Source organism: Calidris pugnax, unplaced genomic scaffold (assembly GCF_001431845.1).
Source record: "Calidris pugnax isolate Ruff unplaced genomic scaffold, ASM143184v1 scaffold8, whole genome shotgun sequence".
Lineage (NCBI taxonomy): Eukaryota > Metazoa > Chordata > Aves > Charadriiformes > Scolopacidae > Calidris > Calidris pugnax.
In genome coordinates, this window is record NW_015090830.1 from 19,688,562 (window position 1) to 19,703,489 (window position 14,928).

General features: G+C 40.7%; 1 protein-coding gene across 9 annotated transcripts in view; it reads left to right on the plus strand.

Annotated features, from left to right (window-relative positions):
* Positions 1-13,030, plus strand: part of LOC106887386 (chromosome unknown open reading frame, human C6orf52) — a 13,659-nt gene extending 629 nt beyond the window's left edge. For 3 of the 9 annotated variants that reach the window (XM_014940862.1, XM_014940860.1, XM_014940861.1), the window contains exons 2-10: positions 729-910; positions 2,394-2,468; positions 3,460-3,536; positions 3,633-3,763; positions 4,338-4,469; positions 5,347-5,466; positions 7,611-7,806; positions 8,407-8,452; positions 9,203-9,592. In XM_014940862.1, coding sequence (XP_014796348.1) covers positions 3,507-3,536; positions 3,633-3,763; positions 4,338-4,469; positions 5,347-5,466; positions 7,611-7,806; positions 8,407-8,452; positions 9,203-9,339 — 792 coding nt within the window. In that variant the 5' untranslated portion in view covers positions 729-910; positions 2,394-2,468; positions 3,460-3,506 and the 3' untranslated portion in view covers positions 9,340-9,592. Of the gene's footprint in view, positions 1-83; positions 396-728; positions 911-2,393; positions 2,469-3,459; positions 3,537-3,632; positions 3,764-4,337; positions 4,470-5,346; positions 5,467-7,610; positions 7,807-8,406; positions 8,453-9,202; positions 9,593-12,707 lie in introns of those variants that run through there. The other 6 variants (XM_014940863.1, XM_014940867.1, XM_014940858.1 and 3 more) reach the window with 6 other exon arrangements.
* Positions 13,031-14,928: the final 1,898 nt, after the last annotated feature.

The window sequence follows — 14,928 nt, forward strand, 5'->3', positions numbered from 1 at the left end:
GGGGCGCTTCGGCCGGCGGCGGAGCGCTGTGAGGCCTTCAAGGCGCCTGCGGCCTGGTTTTATTTCATCGTTGGATTCTTTTATTTATTTATATATTTTTTTTTTTTTCCACCCTTATCCGCCTTATCGCGTAGCACAATAAACGGGAAGCGGGGCCTCGGCGGCCGCCGCGAAGGGCCGCGGCCGGGCGGGGCGCACTTCTCGTCGGGCGCCGTGGTTCTTCCCGTCGTGCCCAGTGGCTGATAAAAAAAAAAAAAACTAAAAAAAAATAAAAATGCGTCACGGCGCCGTGTGGTTGCGGCTCGGGCCTTGAGGGCCCGTTGGGTGGCTCGGCCGGGGGTCACCGTACCGGTAGATTCCCCCCCTCACCCTGACGCCCTGACCCAGCTCCTCCTGTGAGTGGAGTTAATTAATGCAGAAAGGGAACGGCTTGTCTTATGCTTGGGTTCTCGCAGGCGATTTTGTTTGTAAATAGCTTAATCAACCTTTTTATTACTATTTTTTTTTTGCCAGTAGAAACATAGTAATAAAAAAAAGTGGAATAAACAGGCTGGTAAAATGCACGTGTAATCCAATTAAGGAGGTGTTTGAATTCTGGAGGTTAAAGCTGCCCCGCTGCTTAAATAATAAGCCAGCTGTGACTGTAGCTACACTTAAGGCAAATGTGAAAAAACCATGATGTTAATGTGTGCTTCTCTAACTGTTTTTTCAATATTTTTGTTTTCTAGTGAAAAGATCAAGAGGCAACAGTCAAGATCAGACAGTGAAGGAGTCTAAAAACACAATTTCACATAGAAGTCTGATAACTGTGATCAAGAAACAATTGCATTGCTTGCCTTCTGATTGCCTTTTGCAATAAAACCGCTTCGTAGTGTGTGCCATCTTCTGTTAAATCCGCACAAATAGAGTGGTAAGTTTTGTAAAAAAAGAAATTCTGCACTTGTAAGCCCAAGAACTAGTATTTCAGTGCTCAGAACATGGAGGAGTTAATTTCCTTTTAAGGAAAGTAATGATTGGCTTTTTTTTATTAATAATGACCATCTTTTAACAGGGGAAAAAACTGTTGTTGATAATTCTGTCTAATGAGCACAGTTAGGTTTACTAAGAGGGCATATGCTAATAAGCCCTCTGGTATATGCCTGTATTTAAGCACATGTTTGTACTTGCCTATGTCTGTGGCTCCAGAATGGGTGTAGGGATGAAGTGCATAGTTACCCTGAATAATGCCGTACATGGATGCTCTAATTATGGTATATGGCTATCCTGTGTTAAGTTACCCTAATCCCTTTTCAGAAGTAGTGCTCTGAACTTGCCCTTGTGTGGGCATGCCTTTAAGGCATTACAAACACTACATACTGCATTATGTGACTCTGGATTTGACCAGCCAGTATGCAAAAGATTAAATAAATTCTTGCATGTTAATGAGAATTAAAGCTTCAGCAATCGGTTGCCTGCATAAAAGGAGCAGCACTGGCTGTGAAAAGTCAGCAGTGGTAAATGAACAGCTGTGTATAGAAGTAGATGCAAAATATTTTGCAAGAGAAACTGCTTCCTGCACTGATTTGTGCTGGTTGGATGACTAGGGAAAAAAGTTTAAAAAAGGGTATGAGATTTAACAAAGGGGTGTGTACTTCTTCAGGAAAGTGTATCCACTGGTTTAGTGGTAAAAGGTTATTTGTTGTTGTGAACTCATTGGTAGTGAGTGAAATATGCATACGGATAGTGGTAAAAGGTTATTTGTTGTTGTGATCTCATTGGTAGTGAGTGAAATATGCATACGGAAGAGACAAAAGAGTTCTCTCTCTTTTGAGAGAACACAAGAAAAGGTGCAGAGAAGGATCATGTTTACCTTTACTGTGCTCTCCCCCCTCTTCTGTTTCTCTTGTTCTTTAGCTTAATACGAAGTACCACTGCTTGTTTACAGCTGTGTAATCTGTGGTAGAAGTAAATTAACTTTTAGTTTAGCTAAAATGGGAAAAGCGAGGGGGGTTGTACAAAATGTATTGAAGCATCTCTGTTGCCTTGTTTTTAACTATTTTAGAACATGGATGTTCTTAATTACTATATTATTCATGTAGGTATTTCAGAAATAAGGGTAAGGTACAGGTGACAATTTCTGTAATTTTCTGGTGCTTTGGATGGTAGGAAAACTTTGTGGACTAGTATAATTTAAGAAAATGAAGATGACTTCTAATCATAATCCCATTGGCTGTGTGTCTTTTTTTTTAACCTCTATTGCTTCAGCAGTGACAAGTAAGGACTTAAATTTCTAAGTTCTGAATGAAAAATTCTAAAAACATAAGGTAGGGTGGTGAGCATCTTTGATAGTAATTAATCTCAAGGTTAAGATTCTTTATTTTCTTGTTCCTCCCCTACATCTTTTTCTGCTGAAGGAGTGCAGTAAAGTCAACCTGCGCAGCCGCCGTCTTTGAGAAAGGCAGAAGGGAGCTTGAGCCATGGCAAGCCAGGTAAGATCATTTGGTCAGAAATTCAGGCTTGCAGTGCCTAAATGGATTCCAGAACCATACTCAGAATTCCTAGTAAATGTAAAGCTGAAATAGCTAGCTTGCTCTGAGTTGGGTGTTCTTTTAGTCCTATGATTTCTTCTGGTAATGCAGTAATTGGTGGCTGTCCTCTGGACACTTAATTGTATCAACTGAAGCAGGTTGGGGCGTAACATTAAGTTTTGCAATTTGGATTATTTGAGCATGGGTTCTTCTGAAGGACCTTGCACATAACACTCTCTATATAAGATGTATGTAGAGGTGTTCTAGAGGAAGAACACTAAAGCCTGCGTAAGTAAAAAATTCTGCAAAACGCCATTCTTATTTTTGAACATCCTTGTTCTTCAGAATCTTAAGTGAGGGAGGCAACCTGTGTTAATATGGCTGTTGTTTTCCTCCTCTTTTTAGTTAACTCACTTCCTTTTTTCATGGTGGTTTTCGGGTTTTTGGTGGTGTGTGGTTTTGTTTTTTTTTTTCCAAGAGGCACTCTTTTTGCCTCTCTCTTCCTGGCATTGTGTCTGGGTTTGAGTTTTCCCTCAGCCAAGCTAGTGCCTGTTCCTGGTCTGCTTTCTCCTTACATTCCATTAATCGGCCTCCTGTTGTTCCTGGCCTGGGAGAGCGACTCACAGCTGGGTAGTGAGGGGAGGCATCTCACATAAGAGAAGAATTCCTAGGTGAGGGGAGATAGACAGCTGAGATCCCTTCTAGGCAGAATTGATGATTTCCCCGCCTCTTCGTCACTCAGACTGTGCTGCTGCAGAGTTTTTTGAGTCCTGGAGCTCAAGTGGAACACAGTCCTGTCCCGAAGCTAATGAACATTTAGGATTGGCCAACATCGAAGGGCTATCTGCTTTTTCCCTAATTCCAGGAGGAAGCTGTCAATCCTTTAGCCAGCTTGACAAGTCAGGGGAATATGGCTGTTCATACAATCCTTTGGCTCTGTTATTTTTGCCAGGCATTTTCCCCAGAGGCTGCTTTCCCTCATGGGAGGCGGAGGGAGAAATGGGACCCCAGGCTTCTTTCAAGGGCAAGGTGAATATGGGGAAATCACCTGTGGTGATGGGGAGTGGGAGGGAGGAATGTAAATAAGGCTAAATACTATAAAGGTGATTTTTTTTCTCCCAACAGGACTTAATGGCGAAAAAAAGAGAATGTCTCCAGGCCTACAGCTGGTGGAGAACACCACAGAAGAAACGGAAGAAAAAGAACAAAATAAAACCAGGAAGAATAGAATTTGTCCCTAGTAGTAGTTCAGCCAGGTAAAGACCTTTTGAAAGGAGAAGCTCTGACCCCTTGACCGTTGAAATTGATAGTGACCACTGAGTGCTATCACTTACTCTTGAAATCCTGAAATGGCACATGTGATGCCTGTACACCAAGTATTGCTTATAGAAATGTATTGCAAATAGAACAGGGTTTTTTTTATAGTTCATCTCTCCCATAATTGATGAGAAATGGTGGCAAGATAGTCACAGCTCTTTTGAATCATGGCTGGAACTTGAGTTAATAGTTTTTCTTGGTATTTTTGTGCGGTTCTCCCCTGACAATTACTACTTTTAAAAACCAACTTGTAAAAGTGTTTAGTTTTTTTTATAAAGTGGGTCTTTGAAATGCTTTTTTTGCAAAAGTGAGAGCTTTATGCTGGGGTGATGGCTTTGCAGTTCTGTATATTACTCAGGAGAGTTTTACAGTTATAACTCTATTCAGATTTTAGCTCCTTATTTATCCAGTAATAACAACGTGCTTGTATGTTACGTATGTTAGGTACCTTAATACTGCAGTCAACTACCTTAGTCTCAAACTTGACAATTGTTCTCCTTTTTCTTTTTAAAGACCAGATTATTCAATATTTGTTGGGGAACTTACTCCAGAAGTGGATGATTTCCAGCTCTATGACTATTTCCTAAAGAGGTACCCCTCATGTATTGACTGCAAAATAGCAACAGACCTGTTGGGATATTCCAGGTAATGACTGCGAAAGTTTGTGATATGGTCAATATGTTTGCTTCCATAAGTAATATGTAAGATTTTGTGTTGAAACTGTTTCTGCAATTTCTACAGAGGCAGGAAGAGAGAGATTAGTGTTATTTTTTTATCAGTACAAATCCTTGTGTTTCTAAAGCTTTCTGGTTAGTTTAAGCGGTTAATGTAAGTTCAACTTAGCTACATGCATATTTCTGTGTAAGAAGTTAAGATGGTGGGAGAAGGGAGAGCTGTGCACCGAAGTATGTGGTGGTGTGCTTGCATAGAGCAGCATGTCTGCTTAGTCATCTGCAGTACTGAAGACAAAATAATTCTTTTTACATGCATGAGAAAAGCATAAGGCCTGGCAAATCTTACATGATTGGGAGAGAACCTATTAATATGAGTAAATACAGCCTAGCAGAGGTTATACTGGCCAGGCAGTGAGTCAAGCAGGAATGTGTGAGTCTGCTGTTTGAACAATGCTGGCTGTAATAGGCTAATTTGAAAAACTTAGAATATTAGTGCTGTACAGTGGTAGGAGTGGATTAATGCTAACTGATAAATTAATTGCTGTAAATGCAGAAATATGGAATCAGATTACTTAAGCGGATAGCTGTTAAAATGTATTATTTTGCTAGCTCTCAGCAAGTTGCATCTTAATTAATGCTATCAAAGAACAAGCTTTTTGCTTCTGGCCCTAGTTTTTAATTTAGTGAAAGCATCTTATGTGCATGTGCACATGCCAGAGAGGTTGCTTAGGTAATAGAAGCTATAGTATCTACTATCTTCTGGTTTTGTAGAAGACAGAAATTGAATTAATTAGCTTTGTAACTGTTATGCGTACTAGAACTTGTTTTCTCCCTTTTGAAAATTGTAGAGGGTATGCCTTTGTCAGATTTGGTGAGCAAGGTGATCAGATGAGGGCACTGCAAGACTGCCAGAATGCACCAGGTCTGGGGGGAAAACGAATCCGGCTGAGCATAGGAATTTCTAAAAGGTAACAAATCAGTTGTGCATTAATATAGTAATTCTAAATAATCAGATTCTCGTAGCTCTGCCTTTATAAAGTCTGTGGTCCTTGCTAATGATGGCTGTACACATGATGCAGTCTACAAAACTGAAAATATAGAAGCATTATGTTTTGACTCCCTGGATTCATCAACCTCTTCCAGGATTGCTGGGGGAACCCAACTCTTGAGTCTAACCAGATTGTGTAACTTGGGCTTAGTTGCTGTTGTAACAAACCTTAATTCTTACAGTAGCCAAGCTGAATGCATTCATAAATATCTTCCAGGTTTGGGCCTGAAGAAGGTAGAAGGGACAACAAGGGGGTTTGTGTTAGGGAGCTCTTCTTCCAGACCTTTCCCTCTAGTTCAGGCAAGGTAGCACATTGCTAGTTTTACAGTAGGCTGTCAGAGGAAGGAATTTGTAAGTGGAAAAATACAGAATATAGGGGAGGAAAAATCAAAGGAGATGTTACTGGAACAGTTTGCTTAGAATCCTTTTCTTTGCTTTTCAAGATAGTGGGGCAGCAAGCAATTTAAAATTGATTGGTTTTGAGAGGGTTTTTTACTCTGCTGGCTCAGCTCCTTCAGTTACTTAGGGCAATTCAAGTTTCTGAACTTTAATACCAAATTTCATAACCTTTAATCCAGGATACAGAAAAAATAGAACTTTATATAAAACAATTTCAGTATATTCATGAGGTTAGCTTGTATGTTCAATGAAATAGTAAAAATAACAGCTTCTCTTTACCTTTGGTAATTCTGCAGATGTTGCCCCTTTGCTTTAGAAGGGAAATGCTCTTACCCGAGAGAGCACTGCTCTATTTTGAAAACAAGAAGAGGTCACAAAAACAGGTTTCTTCACTTCTGCTATCCTGAAGAATGTCAACAATATTCTCAGACTTTTCTTTCCTACAGAGATGTATGTAGGAGAGAAGTTGAAAGCAGAAGGCTTTGAGACATTATCTGGTCATTTGTTTACTACAGTAGCAAGACAATACCTATTAATTAGAATGTATGTGTAGCTTTATAGTAATGAAACAAATGAAATGTAGGTATTAAAATATATACCAGTAATCTGTATCTGTTTCTGAATGGCTGGGTACTAAGCTTTCCTAGCGTCAAAATATCCAGCCATGAGAGTAGTTTGTCACAGTCATTTCTATTGGAACCTCTATTTCTGAGCTCCTTTAGTTTGTGTTCTTGGCAAAAAAAGCCTAGAGCTGACTCTTCTGTAATGAATTGGAGATGCAGAAAAATTGGACTCTGCAAACACAGGAGCTCTCCCTTTACATAATCAGTGAAGAAATATCTAAGCATAGAGGATTTTTTTTATAAGGGTGCAGTTGAGTTATCTGAATGTATTTAATGTAGTGTACTTGTGTTCTAGTACAGACAACATTTGTGCATTGACTCGTCTATAGTGTGAAGTTGTCCCTGAGAAAATCTACTCAGGAGAGGGAAAGTAGTGAAAACAGCAGCTGGCCCTTTGGTCTTAAGAACCAATGAGTTTTGTCATTTTCCTACTGATTTGGCTTCATACTGGATAATGGCAGTGCTGACTTCATCTGACAGCTATAGTCTGACTGTTGAATGTGTCGTGGACTGAAAATAGAGCAAGTGGAGGTAGATGGCAAACTGGCAGGTAGTGTCAGATGCTGTTCTAAACCAGATGATCTGACTTCATCCCCTTGCTTCTGGAAGTAAGGTTTAATATAAACCGAACAAAAGATAGAAGGGCCAGTTGAGACTGAATGCATCTTTAAAGCAGCTGTGCTTGATAAATGTCTCTGGTCTTAGTAAATTAGTTTAAGCAGAGCACAAAGATACATCAGCAGCTTGCATATACAGATGCTAAAACCACTCAAAATGAGTACAGATAAGTGTCATGGCTTGAGTTAATCCATGTAATAATCCATTTAATAATTACTTCTGGTATGGGCAAAAGGGAGAGCATTTGCTTCTGTATAAACATGAGATCGTGTGCTGTGGTTTTGACTTGTTGCTTAGGCAACTACTCAGAAAAGCTTCCTTTTAAACTTTGAAATGCATAAGATGGCAAACCGTTTAACTTGAGAATTGGGTTTACAGTTTATTGTTTTCAGATTCTAACTGTATATAACTTTTCATGTTTCAGACTTAAAGCAGAGTTCCAGCGGTACCAGTCATACAACTATAATGATTATTACCAAGATTATCAGAACTACTACTCACAGTGGGGTTATGATCCCTATGCTGACTACAACTACAGCTCCTATACTCCCTATGATAGCATGCAAGCTGTTGGAGACTGCTCTTTAGGAGATGCTGTTATGGCCCCAGCTGTGTTTGAGGTAAAGATGCTATGCACTTCATTTGAAGAAAAAAAAAATCACGAATAAGTTGTATGAATTCTGTAAGTCAGAGCAAAAAGAAGTCCCAAAACTGAAATTGTGCTTTCAGCTTAGTGTGGAGGTTAGGATAGTAGGCTTCATTCAGAGGTATATTTGATTTAAGTGCTTAAGTAATGCCTCTATAGAATTACAGACACCATTACTTGTTCATTTATGCCAAATTACAGTTCTGACAGTGTAATTGTGTAGGCTCCTTCTCTTCCTGTTTTTCTGATGTACTTTGCTTCAAGCAAATTAAAGAATTAGTGTAAGATGGTCTTATCTTAAACCGTCCAATTTATCAATTACAACCATAAGTCTCTTCGAACCTGAGCTGTATTATGGTTTTCTGATTAAAACAAAACAGACAAACACAACAAAAAACAACTGAAAAAACCTGGCAGAACCAACAAATAAATGCTCCCCAACAAACACAAAAATCCCCTGTCTAGTCTTGTAGTTGTGGGACTGGAAAATGATTTGGGACTACAAAACTATTTTGGATTTGTGATGCTTTCTGAGATGTACTGTGATTAAATTTATACTTTTTTTTTTTTAAAGGAAACTGCAGCTATGACTGAAATCAATGATGACCTAATAACTGAAGGTAATGATGATTCTATTACTGCAACTTGAATTTAGCCATACTTGTGCCCTTACCAATACAAGCCAGTGACTATTGGATGAAGGTTGTCTTGGAAATTCAGCTGATACAGTGGGATTTTCTGTGGGTTATAGCTGAGATGAGGTTGCATTTTAAACCTGATATTGTACATCATGTCGAGTAGAATGGGACACTGACAACGCTTCACAGTAGCGATTGTGTAATACAGAAATTGTCATATCTTTGTATTGATTCTGCTAAACATATTCTGTGTTAAAGTCATTAATAAGTGAAAGCGTCATTTTCCACATCCTGAAGTAAATCTTATGTTGCTGGTCCAAAAAGGAGGATTCAACTTGTACTTAAAGATTTGATACAAAACTGAATTGTTTGGCCTGGAAGGTTTGCAGACAGTTACTTGCATCTTGTGTTAGTATTCAGAAACATTGTCCTGTGTAACACACATTGTAGTAGAAATGAATTAAATGGAATCTGGCTAAGTTTAATGGTTAATTATCCTCAAACCTGGTCTTTATCTTGAAATATGAATATAGTCCTAACATTCTAATACACAAATTGGTCAAGAAGCTGGACTTGTCAAGTTTCTTAATTCTAGGTGAATAAACATCTTACTACATTTACTATTAAACATATTAATTTCAGCTAAACAATTTTATTAGACATTTATGGCAGGTGTTTGTGTGTGTGCCTACCAAGATCTGACACTTGTACTTACCAGGCTTTTATTTTCAGATCCACAGCTTTACTTCGATGTTGATGAAATGAACAGACAATTTATGGAGACAAGTGAAGAACTCTATGATTCCCTCATGAATTGTCACTGGCAACCTCTGGATACGGTCACTTCTGACATCCCCCCTGCTATTTAAGTGTCTTATATAGCATGACCGTTATGACCAAGGTGCTAAAATTACATTTCTTCTACATTACTCTAGATCATAAGTTTTAAAGCACAATGATAGGTTGGGTTTTTTTGCTATGCTTTTGACAGTTTCTGTAATCTTTTTTTTGATCATCACTCTTGAAGCATCTTGAAATCATGTAAATATTCTAGAAATGTAAAGAGTTCAATGGGGTCTAAAGATAGACTTGCCTGTGTAAATAAAATTTTGTTTCTGCAAACCTGCCAGCAAGGGATTTTACTTACATATGTGAAGCACATTCTCTTCTGGCTTGTGGAATTTAGCTGGAGGCAGCAGGGGTATTTCTGTCTTCGGTATGGGCATCAGGACAGTAGCAAAAACTAGCTCTTGTGGATTTCCAAGTGACCTAGGTAACCCTTTACAAGCTCTTGGCATGCTTTCTTAGATTACCTGTGCATTTAGGAAAGACTCCCATGGTTTGCTATGGGAACACCTGGGCCCACTCTTTCTCCTGCAGTCTGCTGGTGCTAACTGTACTGCTGTCATCTGCAAAGTCAGCTAGAATTGCTGAGACATAATAGATGTTATTTTAAACATACAGAAGGGCAAACTTTCATCTGCCATAGCTGCAAACATTCCAAAGACTAAGGCTTATCCCTACTGGCAATTTTATTCCTGCCCTTCTCAACTGACACTTCACAGCAAAGAAACTGGTGTGACATAATACGTGTGATTAAACCTAAAAACCCTTGGAGAAAATAACTTTCTGGTTTAAAGGAGGGAAAATAACCCCACAGGAACAAGAACCTCTCCTAGGTTGAAATTCAGTTGAAGAGTTGTTACTATCTTAAACATCTTTGTAATTTGTTCAGTTTCCATGCTCAGGTGTTTTGTGGTGATGAGGTTATAAAATTTTAGTAGGATAACAGTTCTCAGTGTTGAAGTCAAAGGAGATCATAGGAAATAGCAATGAGGAAAGTTTTGCTTTAAGATAGCAACTTCTGAGTGACTTCCTCTAAACTGCTCTTGTCCTGGAAGGGTATGAAGTATTTTTCAGTCTTAGGGACTACTTAAGCCTATGTGTATGCAAAAGGGCTTACTACTTCATGTACATAACAATAAAATAAATTAGGCTGGAAACAGAAGAATACTCTTCCAAGAAAAAGAAATAGCAGAAATTATCACAGCTAATAGCTGTGGAAGCTGTTAAAGCTAGTCAGAACATTTTGCTACTGCCATGTGTGTTCTGGGGGCAGTCTAAACCATAATTGCTATGATGACAGATAGGAGTAAAGGTCTCTGGCTTTTTTTTATGACAATGTAATTAAAGTGGTGGTCATAATCTATATGATGTTCTTAAATTTAAGACAAGTACTGTATTGTGGAGAGATGGTGCAGCACTGACTAGCTGCTGACCTCAATCTCCCCCTTCAGCTAGGAGTATTCTCAAGGTCTCACCCATGAAATGCAGATGTTCTAAAACAGAAAAAGCTTTTGGAGTACTATAGGAAGTTAATACTTTCTCAGTTTTGTGAACATGTATGTGTAGGAGGAAAGAGAAAGCAAAACCAAACAAAAACCCAACAGAACTGATCTAGGCAGGGGGAGTAGCATTGTAGTTTTAGGAACTGTTTCCCTGCTTTGACGAGAGGTAGTTGCAGGGTATTGGAAACCTGGATTTCTTGGGTGTTGCCCTTGCATGAACTATTAAGTCTTTGGAGGGTGATGATGGGGAGATCAATGAGAATGTGGCAGAAGGTGGAATAAGCAAAGAGGACCTGGGTGGGAAAGGAGGCACTTGTGTGCGTGTGTAGAATTGTTGCAGGGGACTGCAGTAGGGAGGAAACTCAAGATACTAGATGCAGGCCTTTTGAATTTGGATGGGAGTGTTAAAGCTTCAAAACTCTATGGGATTTGATGCCACTTCAGTCAGAGTGTGTAGCTGTGGTGCTTGAGCTTGGTAGTACAAACGGCTGCTGAGCTAAGGATTTTGTATCTAGTAAGTACCATCACCACAAGCAGCAAGACAGCTTCCAGGTCCGTGCCTGTGTGTTATCCTGCTTTAAAGTGGCTTACCTAACACCATACTTAAAGGTTTCCACAAATTACTTGCTGCCACTTTGTGTTAACAGTTAAAAACATGATGCTAAGGATGTGTGGTGGCTCAGCAGAAATATTATGGAGTATCTGTGCTGATTTTTGGCATTTGGGGGGTTGATCTGTGTGTGAACTGTGTAATGAGGGGGCTGTGTAGCTGTGTGATGTCGCTTAGTCTGACACTATCACCACAGTACATAAACCTCAAAAATGCCAGTCTGTATCCACCCCAGTTACGCAAACTCTACCTATTAACAAGGTCTTTATGTTCTGCATTAGAGGCTGTTTTCAGACATACATGCACATTCTGTTTCGAGCTGTAAGGTGCTTATATAGTGAAAGCACTGTTTATGTAATGCAATGGAAGAGGTTGTTTGGGCCATTCGTTCTCCAAACCTGAGAAATGTTGGGGGTGTGTTTTCTTCCAGTCAATATACAAGAAAAATGAGGGGAGGAAGAGAGTGTGTTGGTTGCAGCCCATGTGACTTTGTTCTAAAATAGCTCTCCGACCTCTTTTTCTGTCTCCTGAGCCTTACTAGCCAATTCCTCTTTCCAGTTAGGAGTGTATACGTGGGATTAAGCTGGTGTGTGCTGTGCACGTTCTTTACTGTGAAGGGATACTGAATGCAGAATTTCTTCCTGTATTGGTGTGTTGCCCACAAATGCCAAACACAGGAGAAAATGAATGCATCAGAACTGTTAGAGAATGCATTGCTGAGGCTTTTTACTGAGTAAACTTGAACTACCAGCCTGCATTAGGTAGCTTATGCAAAGACCCAAACACATCGTACAGCTGCCTGCTATCAGTTCTACAAAGGTCTGATGGCAGTGGGAGCATTTAAAAAAACCAAACCAGTAAATAATAAAAAAATCTTAGAAGCAAGTTTTTCAGCACTGCAGTATTTCACTTCTTCCAGTTGTTTTGTCTCCATTTTGCCCAGCTGAAATATAGTAGTGTTTTGGTTTTTATTTTTTTTAAGCTTGATGAAGTTTGGTTTTTTACAAGAATATCTAATATAGGTTTTAGAAACTCTTCATTGCACCTAGGTGCAATAGATAGTGCCTTTACTCAAAACCTGCTAATTTCTCCAAGAAGAGTAGTGGTTTTGTTTTCTATCACCTCTGAACAGAATGGCTTTAGTAGGATGGTTTGAGGGGCTACTAATCCTGCAGTCAGTGAACAGGGAGAAAGAAACGGGCCAAAAAAGGGTAGAGAGTACTTAAGAAGGTACAAAAAGATTAAATGGTACTTAAGCCGTGAATGTTTCTTTTTGCAGGGATGCTCTTGGACCAACAGCTTCTTTCTAGCGCTACCTCAAAGTAACTTGCAGATATAACTCACAGGGAAGATTGATCAAATGGTGATGATCCCTATCATTCTGCTGGATATATATATATTTGCCTTTTGTTTTGTCTCATTCTTAATAACATTTATTTAACTTCAGTGACTCATGTCAATAGACATTGTTTGACTACATTGACAAGTATTTTCTGAGTCATGAGTGTTATTAAAGGCATGTCACCATATGGAAATTGTTCTAAATAAGTAAAATGGAAGTAAAATAAGTAAATAAAGCAGCACTTGAATTTACAGAGCAAACATAGTGTAGCTGCCTTTCACACGTGTTGAAGAGAAAATCGTGTTTAGAGTGTTGATATACTTAGCATGCATCAAAAAGAGGGAATCTTGTTTCAAATTTGCCCAGTTCTTGTATGTCCAGTGCAGGAGTGATTTTATCAGTTCCCCCCACAAGTACTGTTTCAGAAGTCAGCGTTATGACTGATGGATGTCTGTTACCAACGGGCACGGTCTGTATCTCTGTCTTGCTCTTCCCATAACGGAAATACATAATGCCCTGCCTTCCCTTCCCCCAAGGTGAAATTTAGCACGATAACTGTTTCCTCGACAAAGTTACAAATCCAGGCTAAAATAATATTTTTCTTGTATTTTGATGATTATATTGTAGTAGACCTTTTTTGATAATCATGTTGTAGAAATAGAGCCTCAGCCTAAAACTGATCTACAGATGTAACACACCAGCAGCTTACATGAGATGAGGCAGTTCTTGCAGGTGACTTCTCAACCCATGTGTTCCATGTCCTGGAGGGGATCATCTATCACTGCAAGTCATCCCACAGCACATAAAATGTATTTATGGGGGTAGGGTAGGAGAAGAGGAAGAGATGCTAGAGTGCTGAAAGTGCAGTTCATTAGGAGAAATATCTGGAAAGCAATTCTACTCTGCTGGGACTTTAGAAATTTATATCTCCTTTACATAACCATGAAAGCAGGACTAAGAAATGGAGGAGCAAGTCATGGAGGAGGACTGGGAAGATACCAATGAGGTTAAAAAAACCACTATGAAACAAATACTGGGCAGTACAACACTACCCAGTACAATTCCTTCTAAAAGCAGTTCCTTCTCCACCATTACTACTGGTTGACGTTTCTTCAGGCTTTCGGAATCATCCTTCCTGGTTTGAGTTCCCCCAAACTGCTGGGTTTGATATACTCTTTCTTCAGATGTGCGCTGTGACAGGTGCTTTCATTTTTGGTGGAAGAGGTTCCACATCACAGCTCTCTCTCGGTTAAGTATTGTGTCTCATTCTGTATCAGTAATTTTTTTAGTACATTCTGGGTTTTTTTAGGCTGCACGTTTGTAGTGACTTCTACACGGGGTAGGTGGTTGTGATTTTGTGCTCTGCTCCATCACTCCCAGGGGCAGATCAATGCTCTACGTAAGATGTAGAGCCACAGACTTTTCTCAACTTTACATTTATTAGAATTGGAAGAAAAAAATGAAAGAAACTTAAATATTTTACATTTAAAAAATGTCACAGAAACGCACTTCCTCTTTGAGGAAGAAACAGCTGTGTGGAAGCTTTTTTTTCCCAACCTGTTCCCCATCCGCCCAGACCGAGGGATGGCAAACTCACAGGCGGTCGTTCCCGGTGCTTCCGCGGGCCTCCCGCGCCGCCTTCCCCTACCCTGCTCCTCCCCGGCAGACACAAGGGAACCCCCGTCCCTGGCGGGGGGTCGGAGGGGGTTCTCGTTACGCCCGGTACAGGGTAGGTAAGTCGTGCCCCCGGGCTCGGCGGAGCTCCGCGAGGAGAAGGCGGAGGAGCCCGTCCCCACCAGCGCCGTCACTCCCTCACAAACCTTCGCTCCCGGTCTTCCAGCCCGCACCGAGCCTCGCTCGCTTGTCCGTTCCCCGGGCGTGGATTCCCCCTTCCCGCCCTTGGAGGGCCCCGGACGGGAACGGGGCGGCCTGGCCTGGCCTGGCTTGCCTCGAGCGGGCGGTGCCCAGAAGCGCGGGGGCCGCCGGGAAGTCCCCGCTCTAGTGACGCAGCCCGCGCGCCTTAGTGACGCGCGGCCTCCCGGGCGGGCGCTGTGTGGTTGGTCGGCCCGCGAGCGGGGGGGAGGGGTGCGGCGGCTCGGCCGCGAGCGAGCTGAGCCGAGCGGGCGGGCAGGCAGCGCGAGCGGGGCCGGCCGGCGGG